The 15923-nt window shown below is 64.8% G+C and overlaps 1 protein-coding gene across 10 annotated transcripts in view; it reads left to right on the forward strand.

Moving 5' to 3' along the window:
• ZBTB46 (zinc finger and BTB domain containing 46) overlaps positions 1-15920 on the forward strand; it is a 34149-nt gene extending 18229 nt beyond the window's left edge. For 3 of the 10 annotated variants that reach the window (XM_051829108.3, XM_051829110.3, XM_089306898.1), the window contains exons 3-5: positions 2984-3268; positions 13217-13392; positions 13552-15920. In XM_051829108.3, the coding sequence (XP_051685068.3) occupies positions 2984-3268; positions 13217-13392; positions 13552-13920 (830 nt within the window). In that variant the 3' untranslated portion in view covers positions 13921-15920. Of the gene's footprint in view, positions 1-2983; positions 3269-3288; positions 4518-5273; positions 5320-5399; positions 8905-9054; positions 9278-13216; positions 13393-13551 lie in introns of those variants that run through there. The other 7 variants (XR_016215684.1, XR_016215683.1, XM_089306903.1 and 4 more) reach the window with 7 other exon arrangements.
• Positions 15921-15923: the final 3 nt, after the last annotated feature.

The following is a 15923-nucleotide window of genomic DNA, read 5'->3' on the forward strand; positions in this document are numbered from 1 at the left end:
CCACTGCTGCTTCTCAGGGTGCCGTCGGCTGGAAGCTGCGACCAGAGGCAGAGTCAGGGCTTGAGCCCATGCTGCAGAATGGGAGTGCAATCCTAGTTGCCGCACCTGCTTGCCTGCTCCTAACTGGAATATATATATATATATATATTTTTTTTTTTTTTGACAGGCAGAGTTAGACAGTGAGAGAGAGACAGAGAGAAAGGTCTTCTTTCTGTTGGCTCACCCCCCAAATGGCCGCTACGGCCAGCGCTGCACCGATCCAAAGCCAGGAGCCAGGTGCTTCTCTTGGTCTCCTTTGGGGTGCAGGGCCCAAGCACTTGGGCCGTCCTCCATTGCCTTCTGGGCCACAGCAGAGAACTGGACTGGAAGAGGAGCAACCGGGACAGAATCCGGCGCCCCGACCGGGACTAGGACCCAGGGTGCCGGCGCCACAGGCAGAAGATTAGCCTAGTGAGCCGTGGCGCCGGCCTGGAGTGTTTTAACAATGAAAATTTAGTTGAAAGGCAGAGAGACACAGATCTCATCCACCACTGTTTCACCTCCCAAATGGCTGCAATGGCCAGGGCTGGGCTGGGCTGAAGCCAGAAGCCAGGAGCTTCATCCAGGTCTCCCATGTGGGGTGGCAAAGACTTAAGCACTTGGTCCATCTGCTCGTTCCCAGGTGCACTGGCAGGGAGCGGGATCAGAAGTGGAGCAGCCAGGACTTGAACCGGCGCCCACATGGGGTGGAGGTAGCCCAGTTTCAGCAGGTGGAACCTTCCCGGCGCCTGGGACTGCCCCACGATCAGGGACGCGCTCCGGGGCCTGGCCTGCATCATCTCCCCACCTTCGAGGGGTGCAGGGCCCCGTGGAGCCCCCGTGTGCTGTCCTGTTCTCCCCAAGGGCCGCGTGAGTGAGGCAGCGTGGCACCAGGTGGCTGGAGTGGATGCCTGCGTGTTGTGCCCGTGTGGGTCTGTGCGACCCCACTTCAGCCCCGGCTGCCCTTCCTCAGGCCCCTCTGTCTTACGCTGCAGGCTGTGTCTTGGCCGGCTGCAGCCAGCTGGCTCGTTCATTCTCCCGGTGGTCACGTGGGTGGTTCCCAGTCGGCTGTGAGGAGGCAGCTGTAGGGAGCTTCCCCACAGGCGTCTCTGGGAAAGCGTGGGCCAAGGGGTGTCCCTGCATGGCTGTGCCGTGCCACGTGGGCATGAAGCACCAGCAGTCACCTGGCCGAAACGATGCAGTTTAGCTTTTAGGCTTTTTTTTTTTTTTTTTTTTTAATTTGACAGAGAGAGAGAAAGGTCTTCCTTCCATTGGTTCACCCCCCAAATGGCCGCCATGGCCGGAGCTACGCTGATCCAAAGCCAGGAGCCAGAAGCTTCTTCCAGGTCTCCCATGCGGGTGCAGGGGCCCAAGCACTTGGGCCATCTTCTGCTTTCCCAGGCCACAGCAGTGAGCTGGACTGGAAGGGAAGCAACTGGGACTAGAACCCGGCGCCCATATGGGATGCTGGCGCCGCAGGCAGAGGATTAACCAAGTGAGCCATGGTGCCGGGCCCACTTTTAGGCCTTTTTAAAGGCAATTTATTTTATTTTTTAAAGATTTATTTACTTGAAAATCAGAGTGAGAGCAGAGAGAGAGGGAAAGAGCTACTGATCCTCTAGCCACTGGTTCACTCCCCAAGTGCCCACAACAGCCAGCGCTGGACCAGGAGCTCCATCCAGGCGTCCCACGTCGTGCAGGGACTGAAGCACTCAGGCCAGCACCTGCTGCCGCCCGGGTACAGTAGGGAGCGTGACTGGAAGTGGAGCAGCTGGGACTTGAACCAGCGCCCACAGGTGGCGACTGCCCTCTGTGCCAGAACGTTGGCGAGAGGCTGGTGCGAGGTTTGCCCAGTGCTGTCCGCTGTCACCTGCTGGCCGCCTCCACCCCCACCCCGCAGCTTCCTGATCCAAGGATGCAATGGGGGTGGAGTGAGGAGCTCCCAGGGAGCACGTCTGTGCCGATGGCAGGCGCTGTTTTCCTGGGGGTCTGTGTCGTCGGAGGCACCGTAGCCCCCCGGGGGTGCGTGCTGAGCTGTGCAGACACGGAGATGTCCTGTGGGCAACTCGGGGTCCTGGAGCCACCTCCTGTGGATGCTGACCAGTGCCTGCCGTGGCCTCCTGCAGGGACTGTCAGTCTGAGCCCCAGCGCACCCTGGGGACAGCAGGTGGTGGCCCCAGCCCTCCCTGCCAACCTCGTGGGAGACCCGGGTTGAATTCCTGGCTCCCATCTGGCCAAGCAACCGGGAAGTGAACTAGCGGTTGGGAGATCTGGCTTGCTCTCTTAAACAGATTGATTCAATAAAACAGAATTTCTTATGTGATGCCCCTGCACCTGTGTGGGAGACCTGGATGGAGCTCCTGGCTCCCGGCTTCGGATCGGCGCAGCTCTGGCTGTTGCGGCCATTTGGGGAGTGAACCAGCGGATGAAGACCTCTCTCTGCCTCTCTGTAACTGTGCTTCTCTGTAACTCTGCCTTTCGAATATATAAATCTTTAACAGTATGTATTTTTCTTCATATTATGAAAGGCAGCGAGGCGGGTGCATTAGCGGAGCTGGCCTGGAAGTGGGGCAGCCGGAACTGAACCCAGGCGCTGTCTGAAGCCTGCAGGTGGCCAAGGGGCCAAACCGCCCCCAAACCTCTCTGTTAGTTCCGCTGGCTGCCTGTCCTTGGGGGCCCGCGGGTCTCACCTTCCCCGGAGCCCAGTTCCTCTGTCCATCGTGGAGCTGCTTGGGGGCGTCGCTCCGACGTGGGTGGGGGCGGGTCTGCTCTGAGCGCCTCCTCTTCCCAGGTGGGGACGCGAGCCCGAGGGCAGGTAGTTGGCCCTGCCCAGGGTGGGTGGCCCGGCCTTGGACCGAACCGGACTGGACCGAGCGGGGACGGTCGCTGCGAGGCCCCGCCCCCTCGGAGCCCCGCCCTCCCCACCTGCCGCGGCCGTGACTGACGTGTGCCCCTCCCCCACCAGGTGCGGACGTGGCCGTGGCGGAAGCCAGCTGCTCCGACGGCCGCGCAGACAGGGCCGAGCTGTGCGCGCACGCGGACGAGGCCCTGCTGGGCGGCGCCGCCGGCTTCCTGGGCGCCGCCGACGAGGCCGACAAGGACGCGGCGCTGCAGCAGGCGGCCGCCGTGGCCAACCTGCGCGCCGCGCTACTGAGCAAGAACAGCCTGCTGTCCGTCAAGGCCGAGGCGCTGGGCGACGACGGCGCGCTGCTGCTCGAGTACCTGCCGCCGGGCGCGCACTCGCTGTCGCGTAAGTGCCGTGCGCGCGCACCGGGGGCGCGCGCGGGGCCGCGGAGGGAGGGCGGGAGGTCGCCCGCGAGACCCCGCAGGGGTCGCCGCCGTCGGGGCGCCAGCGCGCGGGGGCTCGCAGGGGTTCACGTCCGGGCGCCGAGCGAGAGGCGGCGCCGGGGTGTCGTCGTTTCCGCGGCCGCCGCGCGTCCGGCGTCGCGACCCTCGGCCGGGGCGCGGGAGCGGAAGCAGGGGCCGGGGCTCACGCTGTGCCCGGCCTGGCTCCCCGGGGACCTCGTGTGCCGGCCGCGGGTTCGGGCCGCGGCCTGAAGGGGACGGGGCAGCGGGCCTCCGCGTCCAAGTCGGGAGAGCCGCTGACTGCAGCAGGTGTGCCGGCTGCGTGGAGCAGCCCAGCGGCCCTTTGCGGGTAGTCCTGGAATGTTCTAGAAAGCCTGAAGTTGGTTCCTGTGTCCGTGGCCCGGCTGACACCGCCACAGCCGACTTGTGCCGCCAGGACTTAGGTGCAGCTTCTGCTGTCGCTTTCTCAGCGTAGGCCTGTGTGTCACCTGTCAGTCACCTGTCAGTCACCCGTCACTGCCCGTCGAAGCTCAGAGCTGGACCCATCTCTGTGGACCCATCTGGGACCTTGGCACGTTTGTCGCCTTCATGGGCTTCGGGAAATGCCTTAAGAATCGAAACAGCTCGGAATTCGTGGAGGACCAGGAGGCATCCCCCTGCGGCCTCAGTGCTGGTGGTGCTGGGGGCTGGTGAGGACGGGGGTCTTTCCACACCGCGATGCCGCGTGGCCGGCCGGCCCGGGAGGCGTGGAGAACAGCAGCAGCCTGGCTTTGCTTCCTTTTGTTGGAAGAACGTTTCCTGGTGGATCAGGACCCTAACAGGAGCCCACCCCGGCCCCGGAATTGGAGCCGTTCCCCAGCAGAGGGCCTTCGGACTCACTCGGAAGATCGGCTCCCACGCCAGGGTCGGCCGGACTCCCGCCTTCTGCCCAGAAGGCCGCCGTGGGAGCCTCTGCACTGGGACAAGCCCCACCCGAGCCCCGGGCACGGGGCCACGACTGCTGCAGGGACACGGACGGCCGCCGGGTCGCTCCGTGGTGAGGTTCGTTTCCTGTGTCCCCAGGGTCTGAGCCCCTCATGGGGACGCTGACAGCCACAGAGGGGAAGCCCCCCACCCTCCTGCCACCCACAGCTGCAGGAGGGCCCTGGTGACTGGACAGACAGAGCCCACGGAGCCAGCGCCGCCCCGCCCAGGTGAGACATGAGGGCGGCCGCCCCGTTGTCGCTGGAGGGGCAGCGCCGTGTCGGCCCCGGGGAGCCGCGTCCAGGCGGCAGGCGCAGCGGCCGTCCTAGGTCAGCGAGGCCTGCAGCGGCCGTGTCGGCCCCATGGTCGTTCCCAGTTACAGTGGGTGCCATTTTTAGAGTATTTCTCTGAACTTTTTAAAAAGAAGATTTATCTATTTGAAAGGCAGAGTTACATAAAGGAAACAGAGAGAGAGAGAGAGGTCTTCCATCCGCTGGTTCACTTCCCAGATGGCTTACAACGGCCGGAGCTGGGCTGATCTGAAGCCAGGAGCCAGGAGCTTCTTCCGGTCTCCCACATGGTGCAGGGGCCCAAGGGTTTGGGCATCTTCCACTGCTTTCCCAGGCCGCAGCAGAGAGCTGGATCGGAAGTGGAGCAGCCGGGCTGGCACTGCGTTACCTAACCCATTGTGCTTCAGCGCTGGCCCCCAGGCTCTTCCTGACCTCAAGGTGTTTATGCCACTCCAGGTCCCAGCACAGAGCCGTGTGGCCAGGCTCAGCCAGGCCGGCTTCTCAGCATCGCCCTGCCTGGCTCAGGCTGTGCACCTGCTCCTGTGCCGCCCTGAGGCAGCTGGGGAAGGGCTGGGCTGTGGTTTGGACTCTGGCATTGGTCAGATGCCCCCTGCCCGAGTCCTGTCTACCCGGATGGCTTGGTGGCGGCCATGGGCGTTCTGTGTGCTGAGAATTCACAACAGCCTTCCGTTCCAGGTGGCCGCTGAGGGGCCGTCCCTGCAGCCACGCGACAGGGACGCAGGTGAGTGGCAGGTGACAACGCGTGGGCCACAGGTCTTGACTGAGTTTCCATTTCCTGACTCTCTGTGTCTCCGGTCCTAGGTCCACTCCTCCTGGGACCTGGACACCTGGCCGGGCCGTGGCCTCAGGACCACTGCAGGAGCCGGCAGCTGGTTGTGAGCAGGGCCACGGCTTCTCTAGGGCCAGCGCCGGTGTGGCTGCACTCCCCGCCCTGGCCCCTGGCCCCTGGCCTGGACGGCTTTGCTCTGAAGTCACCTGAGCCGCCCCACAGGACACCCACACTGCTTGCAGTGGTCTCAAGGCAGGGCCCAGCCCACTGGCGCCGACATCCCTGCCCTGGACGGCCACTTGTGCCTGCCTCGCCGCTGCGGCCTGGGCTGTCCAGGTGTGCCTGGCCACCAGGGACGGCCTGCCCAGCTGCTGGGACAGAAGCAGACAGTGAGGGGTGGCCGAGGGGCAGTGTGCTGGGGGCAGGGGCTTCATCCGTGGTCCCTGGAGTCCACCAGCTGCCAGGGCCCAGCGCCCCGATGGGAGCCAGTGGGGCAGGTGCACTTCTGTCTCCAGGTGACAGCTTCAGCTTGGTTAGATCACGTGGCATTGCTGCCTTTTGGGGCAGAAAATTATGCCGCTCTTTTGAGAAGCGGAGCCCAGGAGCTCCCCACTGTTTCCTGGGGAGGTCAGAGGACTGTGCCCGGCTATGGGGACCTCATGTTTTCTGTTTTCCATCTTTAAAAAAAAAATACGTCTACATATTCATTTATGAGGCCAAGAGCGAACGAGCTCTCGTTGCTGGTTCATTCCCCAAACGCCCGCGGTGGCCGGGCTGGGGAGTCAATCCCTGTTTTCCACAGGTGCAGCAGGAAGCTGGGTGCCTGAGTCAGGGCCGGCACTGCCTCCCAGGGTGCAGGTCTGCAGGAAGTGGGTGGTGGGTCCTGACCCCAGCCCTCTACCTCCACTGGACCCTGGGCTCTGTGTCAGCCCCCTGGGCCCTGGGAGCAGGTGGACGTGAGGCCGGGGCGGGTACCGATGGGCTGTTCCACAGGGGGGCAGGCATCTGGGGAGCAGGCAGCCCCCACCATTCCAGGACCGCGGCCAGTGCCATCCCCCTGTGCCTGCTCCGTTGCTCCAGTCTGCGGTCAGTCTGAGGCTGGGCAAGAGTTGGGACGGTGCCGCCCACAGCAGGGAGGCAGTTGGTGTGGCCGCCTCTCGGGGACCTGGGGCCTGGGACGAATCTGTGAGCGTCCTCCCCTGCTCACCCCCATCCCTGCTAAACAAGGACCCACTGTGGAGTGACAGAGGGTTAATAGCTGAGAACTTGCCCCAGGTGGATGTGCTGGGTGGGGACAGAAGCCCCAGGCAGTGGTGTGAGGAGTGAGGGTGACCTGTGGCCAGGCGTCAAGAAGCAGAGTCCCTGGGCCGCTCAGGGCCCCTGAGGCAGGGCCCTGGACGTGGGAGGCGGCAGGATGCAGCCAGCACTCAGCAGGTGCCCATCTTGTGCCACTAGGAACCCACAGCCTGAGATAAGAGACATAGTGGGGCCAGCGCTGTGGCGTAGCAGGTAAAGCTGCCACCTGCAGTGCCGGCATCCCATGTGGGCGCCAGTTTGAGTCCCGGCTGCTCCACTTCCGACCCAGCTCTCTGCCGTGTCTGGGAAAGCAGTGGAGGATGGCCCAAGTCCTTAGGCCCCTGCACCCGTGCGGGAGACCAGGAAGAAGCTCCTGGCTCCTGGCTTCGGATCAGCCTAGCTCTGGCCATTGTGGTTATTTGGGGAGTGAACCAGCAGATGGAGACCTCTCTCTCTGTGTCTCTGTCTCTCTCTAACTCTGCCTTTCAGATAAATTGTAAAATAAGAAAGAGACGTCACCCACGTGGAACCCATACCCGGTCACACCGAAAGCAGAAGTCACTGCTGCTTGTGGGTGCTGTTCTGCGTAGACAGGGACCAGGGCAGGTGGCAGCCTGGTGGCAAGGACTCCAGTGAAAGCCCTGAGTCCTCATCAGAGCCTCCGGCTTTGATGGTGGCTCCTGACCCGCCTCCTGCTGCTGCACGGCCTGGGCGGCCATGGCGATGGCTCATGCCACTGATCCCAGCCGGGGCAGGCCAGACGTTTGGGGTGGAGGACTGGTCAGCCCCTCGGCAGGTGTCCAGGGGGTGAGTGTGGGTGGAGGACCGGTCGGCCCTCGGCAGGTGTCCAAGGTGTCCGGGCAGTGAGTGTGAGTGGAGGACCGGTCGGCCCTCGGCAGGTGTCCGGGCAGTGAGGACCAGTCGGCCCCTCGGCAGGTGTCCGGGCAGTGAGTGTGGGTGGAGGACCGGTCGGCCCTCGGCAGGTGTCCGGGCAGTGAGTGTGGGTGGAGGACCGGTCGGCCCTCGGCAGGTGTCCGGGCAGTGAGGACCGGTCGGCCCTCGGGCTCAAGCCTCCGTGGAGGAGGAGTGCTGCCGCTGTTCCTGACACAGCCGAGCAGCAGGGTCGCCGCCCTTTCTGAAGGCGCTGGTGCAGCCTCTCCCGCAGGTCCCGCCCCTCGACACCTGAGTCTGGTTCCCTGGGACGGGGCCTGGGTGTGAGGGTGGGGTGGGGCCCCGGGTCAGCCCCATGAGCTGCCTGCTGTCCCTGTGGGTTGGGCATCCTGGGAGGGGGTGTCCAGCCAGGGTCTGCTGTGGCTGAGCAGTGGGTGGGCTGAAGAGGAAGACTGACAGCGATGGAGGCACGTGACGCGGCCACCGGGCACCGCAGGCGCTGTGCAGTGTGGGCTCAGGGTGGGCGCTGCGGAGCAGCTGGCCTGCAGGGAAAGCAGATGCTGGCCACGTGCGGTGGCCACGTGCGGTTGCCACATGCGGAAGGCGGAGCTTGGGGTGGAGGCTGCAGGCTGGGCAGCGGATGCTCCGGGTGCCCGGGGCTGAGCCAGTGCTGCCACCGGATCTCGGGCCGGGCACGCGGCAAACCCGTGCGGTCTCCATGGGCCGCCCCAGGCACCTGGTTGCAGTGACGGAGACAGCCGTGCTGAGAACCCCGGAGACGCGGTGGGGGTGGGGTGGGGTGCTGCGCTCGCCCAGGCTGGGGTCTGTGCAGGGCCCATGGGTGACGGGGAGCAGGAGTCTGAGGCCCAGAGCAGCAGAGCCGGCGTGAGGCCGAGGCACAGCCCAGGGGAGCGTGTCGGTCTCGGGCTCTGGGGTCGCGGCTGTGATCTGAGTGGTGGAGTGGGGGTCTCTGCCGAGACGTGTGCCCTGTGTGCCGCCGAGCCCTTCCTGAGGGGCCAGCGCTGCGGCGTAGCAGGGGAAGCCTCCACCTGTGACCCCGCGTCCCACATGGTCACTGGCTGCAGTCCTGGCTGCCCATGTCCAGTCCAGCTCCCTGCTACTGCGCCTTGGAAAGCAGTGGAAGACGGCCCAGGTAGTTGGGCCCTGTACCCACGTGGGAGACCCAAAGAGGCTCCTGGCTCCTGGCTTCAGCCTGGCCCAGCCTCAGCCATGGTGGCCATTTGGGGAGTGAACCAGCAGATGGAAGATTGATCTCTCTCTCTCTCTGTAACTCTGCCTTTTAAATAAATAAATAAGTAAATAAATAAAATATTAAAAAACAAACAAAAAGCCTTTCTGAGAACAGTTTGCACCCGTGATGATCTCGCCGTGGACAGCCTGGGGCCGGCGCTGCCACACAGCGGGTGAGGCCACCACCGGCACCACAGACATCCCGTTCGGGTGCCAGTTCTCATCCCGGCTGCTCCTCTTCTGACCCAGCTCTCGGCTGTGGCCTGGGAGAGCAGTAGAAGATGGCCCACGTGCCTGGGCCTCGGCACCCACGTGGGAGATCCGGAAGAGGCTCCAGGCTCCTGGCTTTGGATCAGCACAGCTCCTGCCATTGGCGGCCATTTGGGAGTGAGCCAGTGGATGGAAGACCTCTCTCTCTGTCTCTCCCTCTCTCTGTAATTCTGCCTTTCAAATAAAGAAAGTCTTAAAAAAAGTAAAGAAGTGGGGACAGCTTCATAAATCAGCAGGTAGGGGGCCGGCGCTGTGGTGCAGCAGGTTACAGCCCTGGTCTGCAGTGCCGGCATCCCATATGGGCGCTGGTTCAAGTCCTGGCTGCCTCACTTCCGAACCAGCTCTCTGCTATGGCCTGGGGAAGCAGAAGATGGTCTAAGTGCTTGGGCCCCTGTACACGCATGGGAGACCTGGAAGAAGCTCCTGGCCCCTGGCTTCGGATCGGCCCAGCTCTGGCCGTTGCAGCCATCTGGGGAGTGAACCAGTGAATGGAAGACCTCTCTCTCTCCCTCTCTCTCTCTTTGCCTTTGCCTCTGCCTCTCTGTAATGCTATCGTTCAAATAAATAAATAAATAAACAAACCTTCTTTAAAAAAAATCAGCAGGTGGGAGACAAGGTGGGGGTCGTGCTCGGGTCTGCTCCTTCCGAGGCCGATCGGACGAAGAGTTAAAGACCCCTCCCTCCCAGGGGCCACTGCTCGTGACTCGTCCGCGGGGCCCAGGAGCACCCCTGCTCAGGGCTGAGCTGTGTGTTGGAGATGCGTTTCTAAAGCTTCATTTGTTTATTAAATTTTCATTTTATCTGAAAGGCGGAGACAGGTAGAGGTCCTCCACCCTCTGGCTCACTCCCCAGATGGCTACAACAGCCAGGGCTGGGCCAGGCCAGAGCCAGGAGCCCAGAACTCCGTCAGGTCTCCCGCGTGGGTGGTGGGGACCCGAGAACTTGAGCCGTCACCTGCTGCCCCCAGGGCTTGCACAAGCAGGGGGCAGAGGAGCTGGGGCCCCAGCCCAGGCCTTGACGAGGGATGCAGGCGTCCCACACGTGACTGAGCTGGCTGATGTTGGATGTGGGGTCCCACGCGTGACTGAGCTGGCTGACAGGATGTGGGGTCCCACGCGTGACTGAGCTGGCTGACGAGGGATGCAGGCGTCCCACACGTGACTGAGCTGGCTGACAGGATGTGGGGTCCCACACGTGACTGAGCTGGCTGACAGGATGTGGGGTCCCACGCGTGACTGAGCTGGCTGACACAGGATGTGGGTCCCACACGTGACTGAGCTGGCTGACGAGGGATGCAGGCGTCCCACATGTGACTGAGCTGGCTGACAGGATGTGGGGTCCCACGCGTGACTGAGCTGGCTGACAGGATGTGGGGTCCCACGCGTGACTGAGCTGGCTGACGAGGGATGCAGGCGTCCCACACGTGACTGAGTTGGCTGACGTAGGATGTGGGGTCCCACGCGTGACTGAGCTGGCTGACAGGATGTGGGGTCCCACGCGTGACTGAGCTGGCTGACGAGGGATGCAGGCATCCCACACGTGACTGAGTTGGCTGACGTAGGATGTGGGGTCCCACGCGTGACTGAGCTGGCTGACAGGATGTGGGGTCCCACGCGTGACTGAGCTGGCTGACAGGATGTGGGGTCCCACACGTGACTGAGCTGGCTGACGAGGGATGCAGGCGTCCCACACGTGACTGAGCTGGCTGATGTTGGATGTGGGGTCCCACGCGTGACTGAGCTGGCTGACAGGATGTGGGGTCCCACACGTGACTGAGCTGGCTGATGTTGGATGTGGGGTCCCATGCGTGTCTGAGCTGGCTGACAGGATGTGGGGTCCCACACATGACTGAGCTGGCTGACACAGGATGTGGGTCCCACACGTGACTGAGCTGGCTGACAGGATGTGGGGTCCCACGCGTGACTGAGCTGGCTGACAGGATGTGGGGTCCCACGCGTGACTGAGCTGGCTGACGAGGGATGCAGGCGTCCCACACGTGACTGAGCTGGCTGATGTTGGATGTGGGGTCCCACGCGTGACTGAGCTGGCTGACAGGATGTGGGGTCCCACACGTGACTGAGCTGGCTGATGTTGGATGTGGGGTCCCATGCGTGTCTGAGCTGGCTGACAGGATGTGGGGTCCCACACATGACTGAGCTGGCTGACACAGGATGTGGGTCCCACACGTGACTGAGCTGGCTGACAGGATGTGGGGTCCCACGCGTGACTGAGCTGGCTGACGTAGGATGTGGGGTCCCACGCGTGACTGAGCTGGCTGACAGGATGTGGGGTCCCACGCGTGACTGAGCTGGCTGACAGGATGTGGGTCCCACACGTGACTGAGCTGGCTGACGAGGGATGCAGGCGTCCCACACGTGTCTGAGCTGGCTGACGTAGATGTGGGGTCCCACGCGTGACTGAGTTCCTGGGGGAAATGCCAGCGCCAGGGCAGCCGCTGAATCCGTGCCGCAGGCGCCGAGCAGGAGGCTTCCTGTGCGTGCCGGTGCCGCGCTCCCGCCCGGGCCGTTTGCAGGGCCTTTGTGGTTCGTCTGCGCTGGTTACTCCGGCAGAGCCAGCCTAAAGGCGTCGCTGTGAGACTCGGAGCGCCCGATCGATCGATCGCTGTTTTCTGTTGCCCTGTCGGAGTGGGGGAGGTGGGAATTCAGGAAGAGCTTTGCCCTGCGCCTCTGGGGGCTGGGAGGCCCGGGTGGAGGCGCTGGCGTGTGGGGGCGAGAAGGGCTGACCTCGCTTGAATTTTATCTGGAAGGCAGAGACGGATCTCCGTCTGCTGGGTCGCCCCCAATGGCTGCAGCAGCTGGGGCCGGGCCGGGCCGGGAGCCGGGAGCTCCATCCATGTCCCCGGCGGGGGTGCAGGGGCCCAAGCACGTGAGCCACAGCCTGCTGCCTCCCAGCCGGAAGCCGCAGGTGCATTGCGGGAGGGGCGGTGTTGGCCGCAGAAACGGTTTCACGGCAGCCGGAGGCGGCGCCCTCCGTGAGCAGCACGCTGGTGCTCAGCGCGCGCGATGGGGGCCCTGCTGACCCGCCCCGCGAGCCCCCGTCTGGAGAGGGTCTTTGTGGGGGTGCGTCTTCCCAGAGCAGCCAGCGACAGGCCTGGTCAGCCACGTGCCCCCACCCCGGACACCTGCAGCCTGGGGTGGGGAGGAGGACGGGGTCGCGGGCTGCCTTCCCACAGGTGGCCCTGCCCATGCGCGTGCCCGCGTCTTCACACGGGTGCCAGCGTCCCGGCAGGGCCGCTCCTCGCCGGACACCTTCAGCAGCAACTTGCTGTGTGGTGGTGGGGGGTGTCTGCCGGGCCCCCTGTGCACAGCTGGGCCCACAGGTGGCCAGCGTCGTGGGGGTGGTGCCGAGACTCCCCCCAGGAATCTCCCGGGGCGTTTCCCGCACAGGTGATGCTGGGAGGCCCACAGCAGGGCCCCGCACAGCAAGGTGGAGCCTGAGACTTTGAGCAGCTTTAGGGTTAAACCCGTGGCCACCGCGTGTTCCGTGGGGGGTGCCATGCAGCAGGGCTGGCAGCGTGGAGACATGTAGTGCAGGAGCCAGTGCGTCTGGCGTGACCCGTCCTCTGCACCGTGCCCTGCCTGCCTCCAGCCGCCCAGCGCTCACCGGGCCTGGCCTCGGACACCGTTCTGGAAGGTTCACTCTGGCCCTCGCAGGCCGGTGTGGATGACCGTCCACGCCCAGGCTCTCCTGAGCTCTTGTGCCCCGGGCCTGATTCCCGAGGTCATCGTGGGTGTGCAGAGCCGTGCAGAGCTGTGTGTGCTTGTGGGCATTGCGGTCTCAGGTCCGACCGGGGCATGCTGGTGAGGGCCTCGGCTTGGGCTGCAGAGCCCCACGTTGGGCACAGCCGGCTCGGCATCTGCCATTGCTGCCCACGGGGCCTCGGCGGCCCTGCTGCGCCGACCTCCCTCCAAGCCCAGCCAGGCGCCTCCACCTGGACACCCAGGGACAGTGCTGCCTGCCCCTGGCCTGGGTGGGAGCGGGCTCCGAGGGCAGGGTGTCCACGTGCCTGGCGCCAACACTGGCCACCATCTGGGTGGCTGGAGGGGCCAGCAGGCCGCAGGTGGGAGGCTGCCCCGCCCACCGCCCACCGCCCGCTGACGCCAGGGCCTGTGTCCCGCAGTGAACGAGTTCACGGTGATCCGGAAGAAGTTCAAGTGCCCGTACTGCAGCTTCTCGGCCATGCACCAGTGCATCCTCAAGCGCCACATGCGCTCCCACACGGGCGAGCGGCCGTACCCCTGCGAGACCTGCGGGAAGAAGTTCACGCGGCGCGAGCACATGAAGCGGCACACGCTGGTGAGCAGGGGGGGCCGGCGGGGGGGCGCTCGCCCGCTCGGTCTTCTCCCGGCCCTGCCCGGGGCTGAGCGGTGCGATGCACTCCGTGAGCCAGGGTCTGGGCGACACCAAGCCCCCCACGCTGCCCCCCAGGCCCTCACTGGCTGCCGCTTCCCCCAGGTGCACAGCAAGGACAAGAAGTACGTGTGCAAGGTGTGCAGCCGCGTGTTCACGTCTGCCGCCAGCGTGGGCATCAGGCACGGCTCGCGGCGCCACGGTGTGTGCGCTGACTGCGCCGGCCGCGGCATGGCCGGCCCCGGCGACCGTGGCGGCGGCGGCGAGGGCTCTCCGGAGGCGCTGTTCCCGGGCGACGGGCCCTACCTGGAGGACCCCGACGACCCACGAGGGGAGGCTGAGGAGGAGCTGGGTGAGGATGAGGACGAGGACGTAGCCAAGTGGAAGGACGCCGTGGGCCTGGCGCAGGAGGACTCGCCGGGGCCCCAGAGCCCTCCCGGGGGGCCAGACAAGGACTTCAGCTGGCTCTCCTAGGCCCTGGCTGGGTGGGGGGTGATGGCTGCGTGGCCATGGCACTTGTGGCCCACAGGGTTCTGCACCCAGGGGCAGGGCCACGCTGACCCCTCCCTCCAGGCCCCCCGTGCCCTGCCCCTCTGGACACACGGACACCTTCCAGCCCCTGGGGGTGGAGGAGCAGCTGCAGCCCAGTGAGGGGGCCGTGGGTCAGCGTCTCGGCTGTGGCTGTGGGGCCTCAGGTCAGAGGAAGGCGTTGGGCTCCATGCACACTGAGCTGCGTGTGGCCTGGGCAGCTGGGTAACTGCCAGTGGCCACTGCTTCCGCCCAGCACAGGTCCAGTGCACAAAAGCCCTGCAGCCCTGACCTCTGGGCTCTGGTGCTATCCTCGGGGGGAGCAGGCAGGGCCCCGGCCCCCTCCCAGCCCTGCGCTCTGCGTGCTTCCTGGAGCTCTGCCACGGCTCCCGCTGACCCCGCGGGAGGGGCAGGCGCGGCTCCTGCCTGTTTGCTGCTAACACTGGAGGCGGGCGGGGCCCGGCTGCCGCGTGCTGCTCCAGCTCCGGGGTGATGCCGTGGCCGGCGTGTCCCCAGCGCTGGTCAGCGGCTCACACGCCGCCTGCACCCCCAGCACCCGTCGCATGGCTGCCTCGGGGCGCACGCTCCAACACATTCCAAGCCCTGCTCGCCCGCACCCACCCTTCCCTCCCCCGGGACCCTTGCAAGGTGCTGAGCCGGATGCCCACCCAGGAAGCATTTTCACGCTTCCTCCAGTCGGTCAACACACGGCTGTCGCAGGGCTGTCACTAACTTCTCTCGCGTCCACTGCTTCCCGGAAGAAAAGGGAAACCCCACAGAACCCTCACGCGGGTCCCTGTGGCCAGCCTTGGGTTCGCATCTTTGTTAAATCAGCCACACTTTGTGCAGCTGTTGGGACGGGCACGCACGCCCCTCCCCTGGGTGCTGGGAGCTCCTCCACCTGCAGTCCTTAAGCCGCAGGCCCAAGGCTCGTGGCCAGCTCTGGGTGGTTTGTTTGCCGCCCTGCTGCCGTGCCGAGGGACAGCGCGGTGCAGCCCCTCACTGACAGAGCCGCAGCTGTGCCTGCCCCGGGCCCGGAGCCCCTTGCTTTTTACCCTTTATCAGACGTCCGGAGCCCGGCCCTCAGCTGCTGCTGTGTCTGGGCTCTGCACCGGTGCCGCCCCGGCCACCCCGGAGGCGCCCCGCCCCGCCCCGCCCGGGCCGTGTGGCCGGGTCCCTCCCGCTCGAGGCTGCCCACATGCAAGAGGCAGACGTGACAAGGGTTTTTTTTTTTTTTTTAACGTGACTGATTTTTTTTTTAAATTGATGTTCAAACTAATAAATATTTTTTTATGAAGAGGAACGGTTGTGTAGATTGCATTTCACGTCTGTACTTTGGTTTGTGTCGGCATCAGCAGCACCCAGGCGGCCTGGCCCCGGGGGTGGGTGGGGCGGGGAGCCCCGCCAGGTAGCGCCGTGGACGCTGGGTCTGAGCCGGAACACGCCGCCAGGACCCGCTGGGGACCGACTCGCGACGGCAGCCGCCTCCAACTTGGCACACCCTCCCGTTAAGAAAGGACTCAAAGTGCAGATCCCGGAGCTCCTGGCGACGTGGAGACCCCCGCTCGCGACACACAGCCCACGAGAGCCACGCTCCTCCCGTCTCGCAGACCCCTCCTGGACGCGGCCTTTCTGGAACCACTGGTCGTGGGGGTGCCGTGTGCTCTCCTTAAATATTTATTTTTTCCAACGTGCTTTCAACCTGTCCACGCAAAGTGACCAGGAAGCGGGCAGCGTCTGGACTACTGATGCCCCTGGGGTCACCTCGAGCCACTGACTTTTAGTCCATGTACTGTAGACGCGCTCAGTATCGGGGGGAGGCTTGGAGCCTGTGCCAGCCCCAGCCCTGGCTCCCGCCTGCCTGGGGGCGCTCTGTGACGGGATTGGCTTAGACGTTCTTGCAAAGCAGTCACTTCAAATAAACGCGGAAACCACCGCTCCGAGCAGAC

This window comes from Oryctolagus cuniculus, chromosome 11 (assembly GCF_051225735.1).
Source record: "Oryctolagus cuniculus isolate XC-2025 breed Fujian yellow rabbit chromosome 11, ASM5122573v1, whole genome shotgun sequence".
NCBI classification, from domain to species: Eukaryota; Metazoa; Chordata; class Mammalia; order Lagomorpha; family Leporidae; genus Oryctolagus; species Oryctolagus cuniculus.